General features: G+C 53.5%; 1 protein-coding gene across 2 annotated transcripts; it reads right to left on the bottom strand.

Moving 5' to 3' along the window:
• Positions 1 to 1,717: 1,717 nt before the first annotated feature.
• EFNB1 (ephrin B1) lies at positions 1,718 to 15,010 on the bottom strand. Of its 2 annotated transcripts, none has more exons than XM_080652350.1 (5): positions 14,081 to 15,010; positions 4,889 to 5,166; positions 4,041 to 4,133; positions 3,706 to 3,834; positions 1,718 to 3,548 (listed from the first exon to the last, which is right to left on the bottom strand). In XM_080652350.1, exons 1-5 carry the CDS (start codon positions 14,206 to 14,208, stop codon positions 3,136 to 3,138), a joined length of 1,041 nt encoding a protein of 346 aa, XP_080508476.1. In that variant the 5' UTR covers positions 14,209 to 15,010; the 3' UTR covers positions 1,718 to 3,135. The 2 variants fall into 2 exon arrangements, with proteins under 2 accessions (XP_080508476.1, XP_080508475.1); XM_080652349.1 differs by having other exon boundaries at positions 3,745 to 3,834; positions 14,081 to 14,702.
• Positions 15,011 to 20,231: the final 5,221 nt, after the last annotated feature.

Raw genomic sequence — 20,231 nt, 5'->3', positions numbered from 1 at the left:
GCACTGTCTAGGTGAAGGACAGTCTGCCACAAAAGGTGACTGAGCACCACTGTATGGCCAGCACTACACAGGCACTGAGCTCAAACCAGTGCCAGCTATGGCACCTTGGCCAGGGCAAGTGGGAACAACCAGTGACAAACCTCTGGGATGTTGGAGAGACTGCCCCTTGCTTCCTTTGCCCTCTCCCACAGATTTTACTTCACATTACCACAGCTACTCTCCAGGGACCCCAGGAACTCCATTCTCCACCCATCAGTAAGATGAGGGCAGCCGGAATCCTGAGCTGGGCTGGGGACCACCCAAGGATACTAAGTTAGAGAAGTGTAGGAAGGGCTCACCCAGCCCAAGTCAGGCTCTGCCTCAGTTAGAGTCATCAATCTGGCCTGAACCAGCTTTGGTTGGAGACCCTGGGCCCAGGCCGGGCCCCACTCTGGGCAGGCAGTCAAGGAACAGAGGCCCCATCTGATCCAGGCACTTCCTTTGGTTAATGAGAAACCAAATAAACAGCCTCTGCCCCAGCTGGCTCCTGGAGCACCCCAGCCAGGCCCAGCCCTGCTCCAGCCCAGCCTCCCTTCCTTCCCCCCTGCAGGTCCTGTGGCTCTGTGGGCTCTTCTCTGCCTTTCTTCTCCATGTGCTTCCCACTTCCCTTACAGCCCAGCCTGTTCCTTGGCTGGTTCACTGGGGCTTCCTGCTCTGGATCACGAACTAACCCTCCCCTTCCTTCCTTCTCCTCCTTTCCTCTAGTGCCTTCTTACCCATTTTTAGCTGCTGGAATCTCACTTGTGCGCCTCTCCTGACATCTGTCTTAGCCATCTCCACAGGGAGCCCCCCCACAAGACCTGCAGGCTGCTCCAGGCTGGAGTGGAAAGGCCCTGGCACTGCCAGATGGGGTTTCCACCTTAGGACTGAGGCCAAACCCTCTTCATGGACCTCACCACACTCTCCAACCCTCAGCCTGTGGGAGGTAGACTGCATGCTCAGGACTGCTCTAGCTAGGGGACTTCAGCTACCGGCCAGAAGCTCCCAAGTATGCAAAGGTGAGGGCATACACTGGAGTGGCCCAGTTCTGAAGACAGGGGATAGAAGATTCTTCTGGCTAAGAAGTGAACTGGGAAGCCTGAAGCAACCCTAGGACCCAGTGGGCTACAGCTGAGAGCCAACTCTTGGGAAGTTATTTCTATCCACCTCCAGGCATCCTGAGGCAGGGCAGGGCTGGGCCTGCCAGCAGGTCCCAGATCTAGCCCCAGCCAGGTGGAGGCAGTACTTCTGGACACACCCAGATCCCCATGGGAACAGACCCTCCTCCATCCACCCTCTCTAGTTGAGCATAGTGCCATAGTAGGCAGATGCCCATGGCTAATGCCACAGAGGTGACAGGACACAGATGAGGAAATGGTTGAAGGCTCCAGCAGAACAAGAGGATAAAGAAACTGGGCAGGAGAGCAGGAGGGGCAGAAGGCTTGAGACACCTTGCTCCATTAGTACAGCCACCCTCTTCCCATACTTGTCCAGATCACCCACCATATTTTTGGCACAAGAAATCTCTCTCTCTCTCTCTCTCTCTCTCTCTCTCTCTCTCTCTCTCTCTCTCTCTCATACTCATTCATACATTCACACTTCATTCCCCAACATCATGACACCATTTTACACCCATCGCCATGTGGTTAATTTTTTTTTTTTAGTTCTCTTTTTTTTTCTAAGAAAAAAAGCAACAAGAAAATAATTCAGAGTTTATACAAAACATCTTTACATTATTTTTTCCAAAAAAAGACTAGTATTTACACAAATGGAAACAGAAACAAAAACAAAATGCCTTCCGACTGCCACCTAGAAGGGGCTGGCTGTTCCACTCCCTCTCTCCCACCTGGCACTAGGGTAGGCAACTGGCCAGGAGGCAGTATGAAGGTGGATGGTGTAAGGCCCAGCTCCTTCCATGGCCACTCTGGGAGCACCTGCAAGGCACACTCAAGTGGCAGTCTGTTAGCAGCCGTGCTGGCAAGGAGCCGAGGTCAAAGTGCACGGCGTGCTGGCCCAACCCTGGGCAGCTTCTTCCTCTTTCCAGGCCCCAGCCCAAGAATAGGGGGCCAATGAGAGCTGGCTTTGGGGGCATCCACCTGTGCTAGAGCCCAGAAAAGGAGCAGGCCACCTGGCCTTATACCTGCTTAGGTCTCTGCCCTGGGCCTTTGTCTCCCACCAGGCCAAAGGGGCCAAAGATAAGGAGAGAACAGGCAGGGGAGGAGGGAGAAGGGAGAACTCCCAGCTCTACAGGGCAAATAGCCACCTGGGCACCTCACCTCCCTCCACCCCCCATGAGGTCATCTGCCTGCAACAGCTCTCCTGTTCCCCAGGCAACAGCCAATTAAGACGTTAATTACCGTGAGAGTGAGGGAGGCAAAGATGCCCAAGAATCCCACAAGGAAGGGATATGTGTGTGTGTGTGTGTGTGTGTGTGTGTGTGTGTGTGTGTGAAAGGGTGGCAGCCACTACCCCATTGCCAAGATCAGCTTTGTAGCAGAAGGGTCAGGAGGGGAGGGTGAGACACCTTGCCCAAAGGCACTGTCATCTTCCCTCATGGGCAAGAACAGTCCTGGACTCCCTGACCCCCAAATAACAGATAGGCCATCCTATGCTTCCAAGCTGGCCACACCCTGGCCCTGGCCCTGACCCCTTATACTAGGCTGAGCTGGGCTCAGAGGGGCTGCCTTTTCCACTTTTCTTAAAAAAAAAACATATGAAAAGGAGTTGACAGCTAGAAAATGAACACAAAAACATTAAAAACAGTGATGATAGCGGACAAACAGTCCTGGGAAGGGGAAAAGGGAGTGAGGAGGGCAGGGCCAGGGGGGTCATCTCCCTGCTTACTGTCCATTAGTGTCCAACCCTGCCCTCCTCGAAGGGGCACCCCCACATAGCCCAGAGGCCTGGCCAGAGGGGGAAGGCACAAGAGCATGGGGACTGGGGGCATGAGTACCCCCTCCAAAGCCTAGGGGCAGGGCAAAGGGGGATTATAAAAGCCAAGAAACTACAAAACTAATTACAAAGGTGGGCACAGCTGGCAAGGGGAAGGGCGTGGAGAGAAAGGAGAGATGCAGTCCCCTCCGACGGTCCCTCAGGGCCTGAGGCCGCTCCGGGCTCTCAGACCTTGTAGTAGATGTTCGCTGGGCTCTGGGGTGGCATCTCCTGGACGATGTAGACGGGGTGCCCGTAGTCCCCACTCACCTTCTCATAGTGGGGGCAATAGTTGTTTTCTGTAGTCCGTAAGGGGATGATGATGTCGCTGGGCTCGGTGCCCGCCGTGCCACTGCCCCCCTTGGGACTGGCCAGGGTACTGAGTGAGAGGGCAGGTGCCCGCTGCTGCGTGTGCTTGCGGTGTCGCTTGCGCAGCTTTAGTAGCAGAACCGTCAGGAAGATGATGATGAGCAGGAAGATGACGCAGCCAGCGCCGACAGCCGCAAACAATGCCACCTTGGAGTTGAAGAAGCTGTCAGAGTCCCCACTGCTGCCTTCGCTCCCACCTGGGCCACTCTTTTCTTCCTGGTTCACAGTCTCTGAGGAAGGGGAAGGAAGGGGAGGAACAGTTAGGGACACATGGCAGATTTCAGACGGGGCCCCATCCTGCCTTTCTTCAGAGACAAGGCCTGAAAGGGCAGTGGCAATGGCTTCTGCCCTCTGGGTCCCAGAGTCTGGGAGACACCCATATATTACCATGCTTGCCATCAGAGTCACCCAGGGAGCCCCGACTACCGGGGGCCTGCGTGGCCATCTTGATAGTGTTGTCAGCCTCCTTGCTGGGTCGGTTAGTAGTCAACTGCTCAGGTGTCACAGCATTGGGGTCTGTGGGTGGAGAGAGGACAGGTGAGGGGAAGGGACCTCACCAGCATGAAAGACTCATTCATCTAGGGTGGGCCAAGTATGGGCTGTATACCAGACCTCAGCTACTTTAACTCTACTGCCCCCTCCCCTACTCCCAACAAACTCACATTCAGTCAGAGACATCTGTTGCAAAGGCCTAACTGGGGGCCCTCAAACTGGGTACTCACCTTGCCCGACCTTCATGATGATCTTCATGGTGCGTGTGCGGCACACACCTCCCTCCCGGTTTTCCAGTCCCTCCAGGCTCCCATTGGATGTAGCTGCAGCAAGATGCCAGTGACATCAGGGGGAGAGACAGGCCTGCCCACATTACCCAGAAACCCTAGTGCTGCTTTAGGACAGAACTGGGAGGTGGAGAGTAGCAAGGAGCCCCCACCTACCTGTGATTCTTTCAACTTCTTTCCCTCCCACAGGGACAGAATAGCAAGCCCTGCCCCTCCCCAAGGGTACTGCACATGACCAGGCCCTGGCCCTTCTTTCTCAGTGGACACTAAGATATGTCTTATTTTTGGGCAATGTTGCTCAGCAACAAAGCAATCAGACTGGCATTTTGAGGGAGGCTTCTAAACAAACTGGAAGAAATCCTGGATTAGGGGGTCAGAAGAACTGGGTTAGAATCCCAATCCCATCCATAACTCCCTGTGTAACCTCGGGCAAGAAGTCCTACCCCCTCTTGGGGTGGCATCTCCCATAAAGAGAAAAGCCAAACAGGTGGCTGATCCCAAAGGGCTTTGCCAACTCTGCCATTCCCAAGACTGGATCTTAGGTCGGCAAAGAAAATAAGAGTGAGAACACCACAAATTGGAGAACTCTCCCACTCAAGCCAAGGCGAGCCAGCAGTGGGCCCTTGGTGAATATTAGGGGCAGAATTCCAAGGCCAGGCTGGGAGGAGGCCATGCCAGTCTTCAAAGAGGACCATATCAGGCAGAACCTTAACTGTGAGCGGTCTCACTACTACTTAGAGGCTGCCATTGCTACAGAATAGGAGAGACCCACATGATGGGCAGGGACTCACAGGTAATGTAATAATCATGGTGCTTCTTGAACTCCAGGCCCATGTAGTTGGGGCTGAACTCCTGGAATTTGATGGTGAAGCGGATTTCCTGCTCTGGCCGGTTGCAGGTGACCAGCACATTGGGGTCGAGCACGGTGCTGCAGGCAGCTGCCTGCTCAGGCCGAACCAGGTACAGCTTGTAGTACTCGTAGGGCCGCCCTGCTTCTGCTCGGGGACAGATGATGTCCAGCTTGTCTCCAATCTTTGGGTAGATCACCAGGCCCTTCCCACTCAGGAACCTGCTCAGAAGAAAAGAGAGGGTCAGCCTCAGGGTTGGGGTTTTCAGGCTATCTCCCAAGCCAGGGGAGCAAACAATGAGGGCTAGCTGGGCCTCCTGAGTGGGGATGGCAAGAACAGGAATTCTGTCTTTCCTCCATCCTAGGGCTGGAGGTGAGGAGAGAGAACCACATTGCCAGCAGAGTGTGGAAGGGGTGGCCCATGGGCAAGGCTGCCAGGTTTTGACTGCTCCGCAGGGTGGGGCACTGCTTAGCTGGGGGAGCCCTTTGTCTTAATGTGGCATTTCCGCAGTGGGTTGACGTGGCTGATGGGCTGGGTACCAAGGTGTCAGGCCTGTGTTGCCTTGGTAGTGGCAGTCCAATCCTCCTCCCACCACCATCACACTCACATTCCTTCATAGCCACTGCTTCCACCTCCTCTGCACACATGCGCATATGTGCGCGTGCACGCGCACACACACACACGCCTACATATGCCTTAGCCACTACCCCTTGCAGCTCCCAGCCAATGGCTGGGGGAACTCAACCTGCCTGGGACCCATACCTTCTCTCCCATCCTTGCTAATCTTGGGAATGATGGGGAGATAGGAACAGGCATCTCCTGGAGCCCAGGGGTAACGGGCACAGTCTCTGGCCAGGTGCAGCTCCACACAGATCTGCCCACTCCCCACTCCCACTGCCCAGTGTCCTACCTGGACATATATCATCCCCATCATGCAAGAGTCTGAATCCCCAAACTTGACCAGTCTCACTCCTAAGAACAGAGAGAGGAGAGGGGACCAAAGCAGAGACAATAGATCATATAATATAGGGCCCTTGGAACCTCCTTCATCTGTGTTCTAATTCCCCCACATCCACACTGCCTCTGCTCCAGATTCTGAGAGGAAATGGACAAATGCCATCTGAGCTGGGTAGGTCTTCTACTCCAGAAGGCTAGACACTTGGGAATAACAGGGGGAGGGCAGCTGCCCAGGGCCATCTATTCTCATCATTCTATCCTTGCCTAAGCACAAAGTAAAAAAGTGGTGTTCTCTTGGCCACATCTGAGCCTGGGCAGGCTGGAGGTGGGAGCTAGGCAGTACTATGTAGGAAAAAGAAGACAGACTGTGAAATTAGACAGAGCCTTTACTAGTTCTGTAGCCTTGGACGTGCTACCTGTTCTTCCTGAGCTTCTGTTTCCTCCCTCATAAACTGGGGGTGGAAAGAGTTCTCCTCCCTAGGTGTCAGGCCTCTGCTGCCTTGGATGCAATGGCATATGCAGAGCACCTAGCACACAGTAGGTACTCAACATGTTTAACTCCAAGAGTCAGGCAGCAAGATACTGACACCAAGTACCTATGAGCCCAGTCTTGTTTCCTGAATGGGTGGATAGGAAGAAAAGATGTGGCCCCATCATCAAAGACTTTACTGTCTGGTAGGGATCAGAAAAGTAAATGGCCCACGTTTCAGCAATAGACAGCACCAGGCTATCTATGGTTATGTATGAGGGGGTAGTTCAAACAGCAAGGGCTGGAGGCAGTGAGTGGAAGCACAACTCATGTGATAGGATGGTCAGAGATGGTTCAACAGAAAGGGTGGGAAGAAAGTGGGTCCTGGGTGACAAATAAGAAAACAACAGACAGCAAGAGTGAACAGCAATGACTTGGGGTGGTAAACACACAATACAATGGACAGATGATATATTATAGAATTGTACACCTGAAACCTATGTAATTTTATTTACCAATGTCATCCCAATAAAGTCAATAAAATTAAAAATAATAAAAAATTAAATTTAATTTAAAAAGAGTGAACAGCAATGGCTGGGACACAAAACTCGTCAGTGAATGGCCCAGTGATTGGTAGAGGAAGAGGTGGAAAAGCTTAGCTGGGGCCAGACTAAAAAGCTTTGAGGATCACAACCTGCACTGTGGGTTTCACCTCATTGGGGACAGACCTTCTAGCAGAAAGACAATGAAGGGCTGAAGGCAGTACTTCAAAAGAACGAAGCTGACAGTGGAAGAGCATGGTTCTATTTTGTGAGGGTACGTTCCACAGTGGGGACTCCAAGGTATGAGGTATGAGGGCTATCTGGGAACTCTGTGACCTAACCCCAGGGAGGAAAATGACAGCCAAGGAGACGAGTACGAGAACTAGACCAAGTAGATGAAGGACATGAAGAAAAGCAGCCCTCTCTTCATGTCCAGTGAAACTCCACCAAGCTGGGGCCTGCGATCTTGCTGTGCAGGATTGTAAAATCCACGAGGTCTCCCCCTTAGTACCTAACTTTATTGTACCCCAGAGGACCAAAAAGGAAGCAGGCATGGGATGGGGGCACACATAAACATTTAAGAGTGAATGTCCCCACCCCATGTTCCATAAAAAGCAAAGAAGTTTCACCAAAGCCTCTATATTTCCCAAGATATTTTTCACTTTCCAATCCTCACACTGGTTCCATCCAGACAGCAGGATTAGACAACTTCTAACACCTTAGAGACACAAGGAAGCTTAGACCCACTGAGCCCAGGTTCCCCATGTGAAGCTATGATCAGATGAACGTTTCCATCGAAGGGAGGTACTCAGAGCCAACCGGAGGAGACTAAACTCTCCCAAGACATTAGCCCCTAGAGCAGTGGTTCTCAACCTTTCTAATGCTGTGACCCTTTAATACAGTTCCTCATGTTGTGGTGACCCCCAACCATAAAATTATTTTTGTTGCTACTTCATAACTGTAATTTTGCTACTGTTTTTGAATCGTAATGTAAATATCTGTGTTTTCTGATGGTCTTAGGCTGAGAACCGCTGCTGTAGAGCCTAAGACCATCAGAAAACACAGATATTTACATTACAATTCATTAACAAAGTTACAGTTATGAAGTAGCAACAAAAATAATTTTATGGTTGGGGGTCACCACAACATGAGGAACTGTATTAAAGAGTCGCGGCATTAGAAAGGTTGAGAACCACTGCCCTAGAGCATCTAAGAAAACCTTGTACAGCTGCACCTCAACAAGACACTACATGTAGGTGACAGCAGGTACACTGAGGACATGCAAGGGGGTACAGGCCAGTTAAGCTTTCTAATCACCTGGCCCTGGCTTACTCACCAGGGTGTCCTGTCTGCCCTGAGCACTGTCTTCCATTGCCACTCAGGACCTGGAGCCCTAGAATTGGAACACAGGGCTTCCAACTTCCAACTAACTGGAACCCAAAGACACGGAGGAAACAGATGTTTACATAGTGGGTAGGTGTGGGAGAAGAGATGACTATTGCCCCCAATACCCCTCAGACTCACTTCAACCTCAGTGAACAGAGTTCATAAATATTCATAAGTTCATTTGCATAGCAGCTGGCAAAGGGAAAGGTACCTTCCCCTAAAGTGCAGAAGGGAGAGGAGCCTGAGGAGACCTGTCTTCCCTGACTCTGAGCCCCCCACCCACAACTGGAAAAACTGCTTCTTGGTCTATGAGAGGCCCAAAAAAGTGGCAAGGGGCCATGAGGATTGGGTATGTAGCCAGTGAGAGAGTGAGGTCATGAAGCCATGTACAACACTAGTCACATTATACAGGGGAACCCTGAAAGTCTTGTCTCATACTCACCAGGTTAGGAATAGGGGCAGGGGAGGAGGTGGAAGAGAATGTCCCCAAGTTAAAGTCTTTATCCTCTGCTTTTCAAAAAGTACTACTGCCCCCAGTATCAAGTCAAGTTTTCCTGCCTGGGGCCACCCCCAGACAAAGCCCTTTTCTGGAAACTAAGGGGATTGACATGGCCCAGCAGGAAGCCTGAAGCAGGTCGTCATGGTAACCCCTGAGACCTTCCCTCCTTAGCATCTGATAGCCCCTGGATCCCATGGAGCCACCCCAGGGAGTAAAAGGACTTGGGGAACGCAGCCTGAGCAGTCTAGCTCCTGCCTTGGGACCTGCCTTTTCCCCTGCACCCTAGTCCATGTCTCTCCCACAGCCTTCCCACCTATGATAGCAAAAAAGAACTCTGGAATAGGAGAAGCCTGAAGGATCTAGGTAGTAGCCTCCAAGGTCCTGGACTGGTCAGAAGCTAGCTGACCTCTATTTCTTTTGTCCAGCTGAGCCCCTCTCCACCCATACACATACAATGTCCAGGGGGGATAGTTTGCAGTGTGGGGTTATGCCCAGAAAGCTTGCCCACGTTTGACCAGATCTATACTTCTTTTCTCCTCATCATTACCTCAGGCTCTAGGAACTTGTGGTCAGAGAGTGGTCAAAGGGAGAGCCTGGTCCCAGGCCATGCTAGTACAAGTTTAGTAGAAAAGACTAGCCACAGCCTTGATTGGGTGACCCCAGCACCACCACGCCTGCACCCCCCAGGGTGGTAGGACCAGTGGAGGACAGAACCCAAGCCAGAGCTCAAGTCTGCTCTCATCCCAGCAAGGGTGGGGAGCACCCAAATTAAAGACTCCTCTTTCACTCCCCCAGCTCCACCCAGCCCCTGAGGCGGCAGGAGCAGGCCTGGCATGTCCCAGCAGTGCCCGCCCAGGCGTGGGTGGGCAGGAACAGCAGCCGGGTCCTGGCACACGCACAGCACTGTCGGAGACAGGGAAGCCAGGAGAGTCCCAGAGGAGGTCACTCTCCACACCCACACTGGACTGTGACCTCCTATCTGCCCCACCTGGCCAATGCTAGGGTCCACTGAGGGCTTAACCTTCCCTTCCTCATTGTCTACTTTCTGTGGGGTCCCTGATAGGAAGATTTATGGACTAGAGAGGAAGCAACGGTGCTGTTCAGAGCTCAAGAGGGAGAGTCCCAGGTAGTGACTTGCTGTCTCTAGTTCAGGTCAACTGAGCAGGCTGCCCTCAGAGGTAGGCTCAGCAAAGTCAAATGAGAAAGTCAGAGCACTGCTCATCCCAGACAGGCAGGGACTGAATCATAAGGACAGATGCACCCATACCTGTGAGGTGAGAAGGGAATCCAGAGAGGCAGGGAGCCAGTGCCTCTTCCCAAACTCCACCTTGAATTCCCATCTCTCGTAGAGTCCACAGCAGCAGAATGGTGTGTACAGAATGGCACACAGCACAGCTCTACCTTTACGGGCTGACTGACTGACTGTAGACAAGTCACTTCCCTTTTCTAGGCGTATGCCTCCTCATCTTGGAAATGGTTATGGTTCCAACTTCCCAGGGCTGTTGGGAACATCCAATGAGTTCACATATAAGGACACTTGTGAGTAGCAAGGTACTGCCTGTTAGTTAGCATACCAAGAACAGTGCTATTTAGAAGTAAGAAGCTTACAGTACTGGCTGCTAGCACCCCCACCCAAATTGAGTACCAGACCAACACACCCAGGAGGGGCTTCTGTGGGCACAGGGCAAGGAACCCCAAATGTGGCTGGTGAGCATTTCCCCACCTCAGCTCCCCATTACAGGGTAAACCTCCCCGAAACCTGGTGTTCCCATGGCAACCAGCAGCCTCCTGGCTGGCCACCCTTTCTGGAGTCCCAACCCCAGAAAACCATGATGCACAGTAGTATCCTAGGCCCGCCCATCATCAGCCACTGAGCTGGTGAGGCAATGGAGAGCCTGAGGGGAGAAAGGGAACCCTTGATTCAGCCCCCACCCTAGCCTCACAGGCCCTTCTAGCTCTGGCCTGGCTGCATGGGGTGGGGGTGGAGAGGGAGAGGAACAGGGAACTCAATGAGCTGCTGGGTTCCCATCACTCTCAGGCCCCCACCTGTGGCCAATCAGCCACAGAGTAGAGGAGGTCAGGTCCCTAGCCACCCTGGAAAGGGGCCCCATAAGCTGGCCTCCCCAGGTCTGTGAGCTGGAACAGCTGTGAGTGGGCTGTGGACAATACTTTGGCTTGTAGCAGGCAAGCCTGGGTTGGGGTCTGCAGCTGCCCCCACCCATGCTAAATGGAGTCAAAGGGTCCCGGATGCCAAGCTGAACCTCCACCCCCTTGTAGGGAAGGTGTAATGTGATCTCAGGCACATTCCCACTCCCTGGAGGTGGGGGAGCCTGAGTGGGGGGCAAGAAGGGGTCAGAATGGGACTGAGAGACTGAACTGCAGCAGCTGGACTTGGCTGAGGACTCAAATGTGAGGTTTGCCGGCTGCCCCAAGCTCTCAGGAGAGGAGGCTGGGGGAGGGGGCCACCCTAGGACCTTCCATCACAGCCCCCAGCCAAGTGCATGCGCACACTCTGGTTCCTCCCAGCCTCTAGTGGGATCAACCCCCCCTCCCCACCCTGCACGCCTTAGACAAAGCGGACAAGAGGGGCCAAGGAGGCAGAAGCTCTTGCCACCCAGTGTCTACCACACTGAGAAGCCCCAGTGTCAATTTGGGAAAGAGACGGGGAGTCTTGAACTGGCCCTTCCAGCTCCCCTCTCACGGTCAGGGCTGGGGTGCTCCCTGGAACCTGCAAACATACCCCTGGCCCCACCACTTCTTTATTTTGATATTTTTCCCAAGGAGGAAGCAATTAAGCAGGGTTTATAAGCGCTGGGATATGGGGGGGGAGGTGCCAGCTCCTGACAGGGCTGAGGAGACAGACCAAAAGCCTGGAGGAAGAGGGGAGGGAAGAGAGAAAATGAGCCTGTGAGGGAGCACGGCATGTGCGAGAAACAAAAGGACTTGAGAAAAAGAGGCAGAGAGTGACTAAGAGTGAGAGGGAGTGTGAGAAAGAGGGAGAGCTGAGAAGCCTGGCTAGAGAGGAGAGGTGAGTGCAGATCAGAGAAGGCCAACCAACAGGGACCTGAGAGGGAGAACCAGAGGCAAAGAGGGAGACGGACAGAGGGAGACTGTTCATTTGAAAGGCTGTGGCAGCCTGAAGTTAGGTGTGAAGGCAAAGGCAGCCTCCAGAGCTCCAGTGAAGCTGAGGGTAGTGCCTCCCTCCTGTATTCTTACCCATCCCCATGGTGGCTGCAGACTTCTGAGACGAGATGGAAGGGGGGGTGGGGGCACACAGGGGTACCAGAACCAGTCCCCAACCATTCCCAAAACCTGCTCAATTATAGGATAGAATTCATGCAGGTCCTACTGAATCTTCAATCATCACCCCCACCCCTCAGAATGCCTGCACTCAGCCTGAAGTGGATGTAGAGGTGTCAGACTTCAAAAACCTGCAAAACAGTCCAGAGCACTAAAAACTCAAAACACAAAAAGGGAGAAAACTCAGAGAAATCCTGTTTCTCCCAGCTCACTGCCTCAACTCTGCAGGAGGGCTCCCTTCCAGCTGTGGAGCTGCTTGCTATCTCTGGTTAGAGACCTGAGAGAGCAATTAGGTCACTCCCATGAGCCCCTATGATGGGCTACCCCAGGCGGCTTTCAGCTCTCCTGTCTCAAGAAAGGAGCATTTCCAGCCTCTACCCTTAAGGGAGAGAACTGGGCACTTTACAACCTTTCCTTCTAGGCTCTGCAGCCCAGGGCCCCCAGACCATTTTGAGTTCCTACTGTTAGTAGAGCACTGTGCCCGATTTGGCTTTGGATATGGGAGAAATTCTTGCTATTCCCTTTCCAGGACCAAGACAGAGCCCTCTATCCTAACCCTGGTTTAGCTACCCCACTGAACAGTAAATAGGACCCTACCTTAACCCAAGGAGAAGAAAACTAAAGAAGCTGTCTTCTCCCACTGCAGGACTCAGATGTCCATGGGACCTAAGAGTCTGAGGCAGGCAGGAGCCCAGGAAGTTAGCGGGGAGCCCAGAAGAGTGGATAGGAAAAGATTTCAGATATAGGAATGGGAAAGCACGGACAAGGTAGGCCAAGGCCCCCCACTTTCCCATTAAGTCCAACCCCCCCCACTTTACAACTAAGTGGAAGGGGGTGTCTGCACACTGCGGGGACCTCAAGAAAACAGGAAGGAAGAGCAATTTTGACCCTAGGTTCCAACCTGAGTCCTGGATGCCAAAGGAGAAAAAGGTCCAGAGGTCACCACACAGCCCCATTCACTCCCTACTAACAGCCCAGAAACCAGTGAGCCACCGCCCTGAAAGGTGTGTGTTGCTGGGGAGGGGAGGGATTATAAAGGGGAAGGAGGAGGGGGGAAAAAAGAAAGGATCTCCTCTACATAGCTGCCTCCCCAACCCCTTGGGGGAAAGCTAAGCACAGCTTCCCAGTCTGAGGGACATAGGGTGAGGGCCAAGGGACTGACTGGGCAGGAATCATTCAAATCCTTCACTCCCCACCCAGTTCCCTCCCAGGCTGACCCCCCCGCCTTCTCCTGGGTGTCCTCGAATCTCTGTCACAGGATCCACTGGGAAACCCCCCAATGGGGGTTGGGTTGAACCCCCCCACCCACAAACGGCTCTTCCACTCCGCCCCTCTCCACCCGCCGCCTTTGTGCGCCTGGAAGCAGCGCCCGCCCTTCCAAGGCCCCGCAGGGAGAAAAGGGGGCTAGAAGAAAAAGCAAAGCCTAAAGCTAGGGAGGCAAACCAGGGAAGAAAGAGAAATGAAAATGGGAGAAGCCGGAATTGGTATACGGGCGCTGCCACCCACCCCAAGCAGGAGTCCCGCGCCTAGGTCCCTTCACAGCTAAACAAACACGGAACCAATGTTCCGGCCTCATCCCTGCCCCAGGTCAAAGTCGCCCTCCACCCCCAGGCTCTGGACGAAAACCGCCACGTTCTCAGGGGCCCCAGAAAGGGCTGCCTTCTCCTACCACCACCCAGCTCTGTAGTGCGCCACTGAGCGTCTGCACTCGCAGATCCCCCTGGAGTGACCATCTCGACTTGATCTGGGGGGTATGGAGAATGCCCATAAGCTGCGGGGTCACAACCCAGACAAATGCCCCCACCTCAATCCGCTGCACCCTGCCCCGCCCGTCCGCAGGAAAACACACTCGAAAAAGCCAGAGACAAAATGGGGCGCCGCTCTTCTTCCAAACACTTCCCCACTTGCACTTAGGGGCGTTCGGCCTCACCCCAAGGGAGTGCCTTCCACCCCCAGGGACTAGAGCAGATTAAGTTACTCACTTGGGGTTGAGGGAACTCCAGGAAACCGGCTCCAGGTTCTTGGCCAGTGGCGTGGCAAGCCGGCACAGCGCCAACAAGACCATCGCCACAAGCCACTTGCCGAGCCAACGCTGCCCTGGCCGGGCCATCTTCCCGGGGGCAGGCTGCAGTTCCGGATCCCCTGGCGCCTCCTCAGCAAAGCTCGCCTCGTCTTGCCGCCGTGCTGCGCTGAGCTCTGAAGTGCTCAGGCTCCCATCCTCCCAGGCCACGGGCCTTGAAGTGCTCCCCTCCCGCAGGCTTCGGTGCTGCTCTTCTTTTCCCGGCGGGCCAGGAGAACTCACTGGGCAGCCGCCCCCAACCTGGGCACAGGCTGGGGCCTCCGAGGGCTAGTTCCCCTGACCTCTCCGCCGCACCAGACGCGACGGGGGCTCTGCGCCCCCGGGTGTACCCGCCTGATTCCGCTCTGCTTTCCGAGATTGTTTGGGACTGCGTACCCTTTCCCCAACAGGGTCTCCCCGCTGGGGATTCAGTAGCCGCCCCGACTCCTCGACTGACCCGGGATCGGCACCCCTCGGAAAATGTGGGCTTCTCCTTAAAACCCAAGCGCGGTCCGGGAGCTCCCACCTGGCTCGCCCTGACACAAGTTCCGTTCCTCCAGGCCACACTGGGACTCCGGGCTCCGCGCCCCCGCCCCCCCCCCCCCACACACACACACACAGCTTCTGCTTCAACGCGGGCCCCGCTCAGTGCACTTAAAAGAGAGGGGAGATGCGGCTGAGCGAGCTAGTCCCATCAGTTTGTGCCTCTGAAGCCTCGCAGGATGGCCTGGCAGCCAAGTCGCCGAGTCCTAGCTCCCCTGCGATTGCGCCCGAGGGTCTTCGGCCAATGTGAGCCTCACACACCTCGCACTGCGCACATAGACTCCCTCCTCTACTGCTAAACTGTCTACTCCCTTGCTCACACGAAAGCAAGGCCAACCCTACTGCTCTTAGCCAATAGCAAGCTCCGTTTCAGGGTCCTTGCCCCCCCCCCTTACCACGCCCCCGAACAGGAAGGGGCGGGGCTTCAGGGAGCTCTTAAGGACGCCGGGCTTTCCACGGCAACAATCTGAGTGTGTGGCTCGTGTGGTTAAGGGTGGGTCCCGCCTAGTCCAGTTCCCAGAGCGCTTACCCGTGGGAAGTTGGCGCTCCTCTATAGCTATCGGCTTCCTCTCCTCCCTGCGCGCCTGGTCAACACTCCGACCCACTGTCCTGAACCACATAGGCTCTGTCACAAGTACCCCAAGAAAGTAGTACTTTCATTCTCTTTTATATACACACACGAGCCCCGAAGTCCTGCTCTGTGGCAAGGATAGCCTGTTTGCTTCAGGGCCAGCATCCCGTATAACTCTGGTGGCCATTCCTCCTTCCGCCCTTTCAATGAAGTGTCTGCTCGCACATTGACCGGAGACCTGAACATACAAACGGATAGCGGTGGGTAGTGGAGATTCAGATGGGTTAAGTACGGGATTCCCGGGGTGGGGGTGAGTTTTTCACCACTAGGTACTAGGCCTTTGGAATTTCAGATTTTGGAGCAGAGCCACAGGAGCACAGATTTAGAGTCCGGTTCTGTCAGAAGGTGCAGGCAAGGCCTCGAATAGGCCAGCAAGGATAAGAGGGCACCTCCATAAAGAAAGACACCTTGAAGGCAAAGAGTAAAGGCACGGGGCAGGCCCCTTTTCAAAAAGCAAAAGCGGCGTTCAGAACTCGCAGACACCGACTCCAGCCTCTCCCGGCCTGGCCATCTGAGTCTTTGTCTCCCAGCCCTACCCCATTCTCCCCGCCCATCCTCGCTTCCTTGCTTATAACTTTGGCTCCATCCCATAGCTTGGCCCTCCTGGTCCAACCCACTGGCCCTGGTAGGATCTCAACAGACACACCCACGTGCTAATATCTCCCCCTACTGGTCTTTCCTAGTACTGCGGGCACCTGAGACAAATGATGCTCTCACTGAACTGGAGCGTGGCACACACAAGCTAGGCACAAGCGCTTACACACAAGACCTGGAACAGATGTGGTTACCTTGTCAAAAACCACGCCCCAGTGTTAGGTATAAGAGAAAGCACAGTAAAAATATGTGGGTTTGGGATTGCTAAGAATATGAAGTCCCCTTGCTGTTTCTTTATGGAAATAATTAAGTGAAGAACCATTTGAGGCACCAAAGTGCTCTACCATTTATACAGTTTCATGCCTTTATTTCATGTAAGTAGGAGGCTGAACTATTGAGTTTCTCACTGGATTCTCTTATTATTATAGAGCGGGCCTCTATTTGGGGGGGATAAAAAGAAGCAGGACCCCTCCTACTCTCAGGGACATGGCATCCAGAGTGAGAGGGATCTGGGTAGACAGGGAGGAGGAGGAACTATCTAGAGTCTCTCAGAGCCCAGCTTGGCCCCTTATTGGGGTGTGAGCAAGGAGAGATGAGAACAAGATGCAAAGGCACCCCAAACTCAAGCTTGGAAACAAAGATCCCCTCAAGTGCATGGCAGAACATCAAAACCTGAGTATGGAAAGCAGCCTGCCACGTACTGGGTACCTATTCTGTGCCAATAACTGTGGTAGATGCATTTCCTTTTGTAATCATTTGAGATGAGTTTCATTATCCCCATTTTACATAAATGGGAAACTAAGGCTCAGGGAGGAGAAGTGACTCATCTGAGGTCACCTAGCTACTCAGTAGTGTAAGCAGGATTTGATCAGAGAGTTATCTATCTCCAAAGCCCATGCCCATTCCCCTCTAATGTGACTTGACACATTTTCAGCCCCCTCTGGCTTACATCCTTGCTTAATTCATTCACAGTTAAAAGCTGGTTCATGCCTGGAAAGCAGCAGCCTTCAGGATGGTCAGGACCCTACTCTTCACTCACAGTCCTCCAAGAGGTTACTAGGCCTAGGAAGGTTCATCTGTGTCCCTGGCCATATCTCCAAAGGCCTAGCTAAACCCAGAACAAGTCTTGGATTCCACTTTCCACGTTCTGAGTGAGTGCCCCTTGGGAGGGAGGCAAACCCAAGATCAGGTGTGGGATGACGGAGATGAGGCTCCTCTGCTATGCTGTGAAAACCTGGGAATTCAGAAGCAATTCCTGAGTGTGCCAACAGTTTCCTTCTCGGGAGCAGGGCTGGGACTACTCCCTGTCTCAGCCGGGGCTGGTGACTCTGGGCCCCCACCTTCTTTCCCACCCCAGAAGGTCCTCAGAAGTAGTGATTCAGGCCCCTGAGGTAGGGAAAAATTACTCCCCAAGGGAGCCTGAGAGGAAGTCAGGATCTGTGGATGAGGTGGGCCTTCTCTTATCCAAGTCCACACCCCCTCAAGTTTCAAGTTTCCTGAGCACTGATTCTATGCTAGCCTCTGAGCTAGGCCTACCCTGGTGACCAACAGAAGAGCCCTGCTGAGCCTTGCCTTGGAGGAGCTCCAAGCAGAGTAAAATCAGTGTGTGGGGACCTCTTGGGCCCAGGGATGCAGAAGGCCTCAGGCGTAACATTATGAGCTCAGATTCCCAGCCCCATGAATGGCAGGGGGTATAAACTTCTGAGCCACAGATTTCACTGCTTATCAGCTCTGTCTCCTTGAGCAAGTCACTTCACCTCTGTGTGCTTCAGTTAACTCGCTTGTAATCTGGAGATCAGGCCTCCTTCACAGAGGTGAGGGGTGAATGAGATAATGCATATAAAAGGCGTAGCATCATGCCTGGCCCACCAAGGCACTTACTAAATGGAAACTATTATTCCTCCACAGAGCCTCCCACAGAGACACCCTCATTCCTGGTCACACATGTTCTCACCCAATCACACCTGCTTTATGTGCCATACGCACATTTTTCAGCCCTCTGGTGTTCTCACATACATACATATTCATACATGAATTCTTGGTCTTTCTCTCCTACCCACTCATGCCACACCAGGTGCAATGCCTGGTTCCTGCCATCATGGAATGTAGAGTCTAGCCCCTACATTTTATCATGTCACGGTCACACACACACATGTATGAACATACACACACCCTGGATTTCTGGGGTCCTTGTCCTTGACCTCTCCTTGCCTACCTTGCACTCTGACAAGAGAAGTGAACTAACACACATAAGACTACACAGCCAGAAAGTGGGAAACTCAGGATTCAAACCTGGGCCGTTTGGCTACAGAACATGAGCTTCTACTTATGATTCTATGCTGATATCCCAAGGCCCTGAAAAGATGTGTGCACCAAGGGGTGGGCCTGGCACACCAAAGGGTCAGAGAGCAGAGAGCCCACCCTGCAAGACTAGCAGCCCTCTCTCCTAGCTACAGTCATCTCTGGCCTACCCTAGGCCTCCTGTCTGTCCCCTCAAAGAACCATCACCTCTGCCTGCACCCTCCTCACTGGTACACACACCAATCCACGGAAAAAGGGAAGGTTTCATTTCTTGAACACCTTCTGTGTGCGGGGCATTGTAGTTGGATGCTATACCTTTGGTGCTCTCTTTGTTTAATTCTCACACCATCCCTGAGGTCGGTATTAATAGGCCTATTTTAGAGATGAGAAACAGGTTCCAGACTCAATCTAGCTGCATCCCCTGCACTGCCAGCCTCGGCCTGTAAAGCCCACCTTTGCCCAGCTGCTTATTTCTAACACCTCATTCTCTCCTGTTCTTCCCCATGCGCTCACTTCCCACTAGCTGAGACCAGCTGGAGTCTGTGTTGGCCTAGGTTGTCACTCTCTCCCCTACAAATACCTTGCTTTTCCCAAGTCACTATCTCTCTGGGTCAGGCCCAGGGCAGGCTTAGGGTGGGGCCAAGCCCTCCCACTCTTCCTTCTGCCATATCATAGCTGTGCCGCACCCCAGGGCTAAGTCAGATCCAGCTCCAGGTCGGTTTTCCCTGCAAGTCTAGTTTTAGTGCAGCCAGGACAAGTCCCAATGGCTGGAGGAGCAGGGGTGGTTCCAAAGGCTTAAGACTCAACTGGACACTCAACCCCCAGGCCCTCTCTGGTCCCTGCCCCAGCTTCATGACTGGTTTGTGGGTATTTGCACTGAAATCACTTTTATCTTCCAGGTGTCAGCCTGGCTCTGCTCAGGCTGTTGGCAGAAAGAGACCAGGGATAGATGGAGACCCTCTCTTCCTGAGATGGGCTTGCCCCTCCCTTCCTCTCTTTTTATCCCCTCCTTATATTACTTTACCCTACTCTGGACTCCACAAAATCTCTCCCAATCCGCTGGGCCCCATACAGGCAAATGGCCTGCCCTATGCCCCTAAAATGAGTCTGGAACAGGGCATCTGAGAGCCAGAGTATGGCTCAGTGGGGCATAGTGGTTGGAACAGGCTCTGAACCATGGCTGGGACCCTGGGCTCCTTAGAAGCCTTATCTTCAACATCAATCACCTCCTGAATGTCACTGGTCTGGGCTCAGTTTCCTCTGGCAGTTCCTCCTGTCCTCTGCTCTCCAGCCCAGCATAGGGCAGCCTGCTGGGGGAAATCTTGCAGCACTCCAGCACAGCCCACCTGTTGTCTCCACACTCCAGTTACCTGGGGACTGTGCAAATAGGGGCTGGGCCATCCATCACTGTCAGGGGCTCAGGAATTCGGGGGAAGAGAGCAGCAGCTGTCCCCACCTGTCATTGACCCCATCCTAATGCCCCATCTCACAGGGCCACTAGGCCTGGGGAAGGATGATACTGGCTGGAGAAATGGCTTCTTTGCCTAGTCCTGCTCCTGGCTCCTTAGTGAACATTCTGGACATGTCAGGCCCCATAAACACAGGGAATACAGTTCCCCTAGAGAAACATCCCAAGCATGGCAAACATTTGGACAACCAAAGGAGTAGAGGGAAAGGGCAGTTGCTTCCTCTTCTCTCCATCCCTGCTAGCTCTGACCCTCACTAGCATATGAGTTAGCTTCCTACCTGCCACCCTACCAGGAAGGCTAAAGAGCCAGGCTCTTGGCTTTCTCCACCGATAAACCCAGGCCTACTGGGGACTGGACCCAGCTGGCCAGATAACCATGGCACATATATGGTACTCAGGCCAACCACCCTCCAGCTGCCCCTGAACTATCCCAGTCAGGATCTCTGACATGGAAACCTCCCCTCGCCAATCACAACTTAGTCCAGCTTGGTTTAGAGATTCCTTCTTACCTGTGGTAAGGAAACCTCCAGTTCCTGA

The sequence above is a fragment of the Plecotus auritus genome, assembly GCF_963455305.1.
Source record: "Plecotus auritus genome assembly, chromosome: X".
Lineage (NCBI taxonomy): Eukaryota > Metazoa > Chordata > Mammalia > Chiroptera > Vespertilionidae > Plecotus > Plecotus auritus.
This window is presented reverse-complemented; position numbering and strand designations above follow the sequence as displayed.

Coding starts and splice junctions, on each gene's coding strand:
- EFNB1 (XM_080652350.1), bottom strand. CDS start 14,208: ATGGCCCGGCCAGGGCAGCGTTGGCTCGGCAAGTGGCTTGTGGCGATG. Junction 4,134..4,888: donor CCATGATTATTACATTACCT/GTGAGTCCCTGC, acceptor ATCTTGCTGCAG/CTACATCCAATGGGAGCCTG. Junction 3,549..3,705: donor TGACTCTGATGGCAAGCATG/GTAATATATGGG, acceptor CCCCTTCCTCAG/AGACTGTGAACCAGGAAGAA.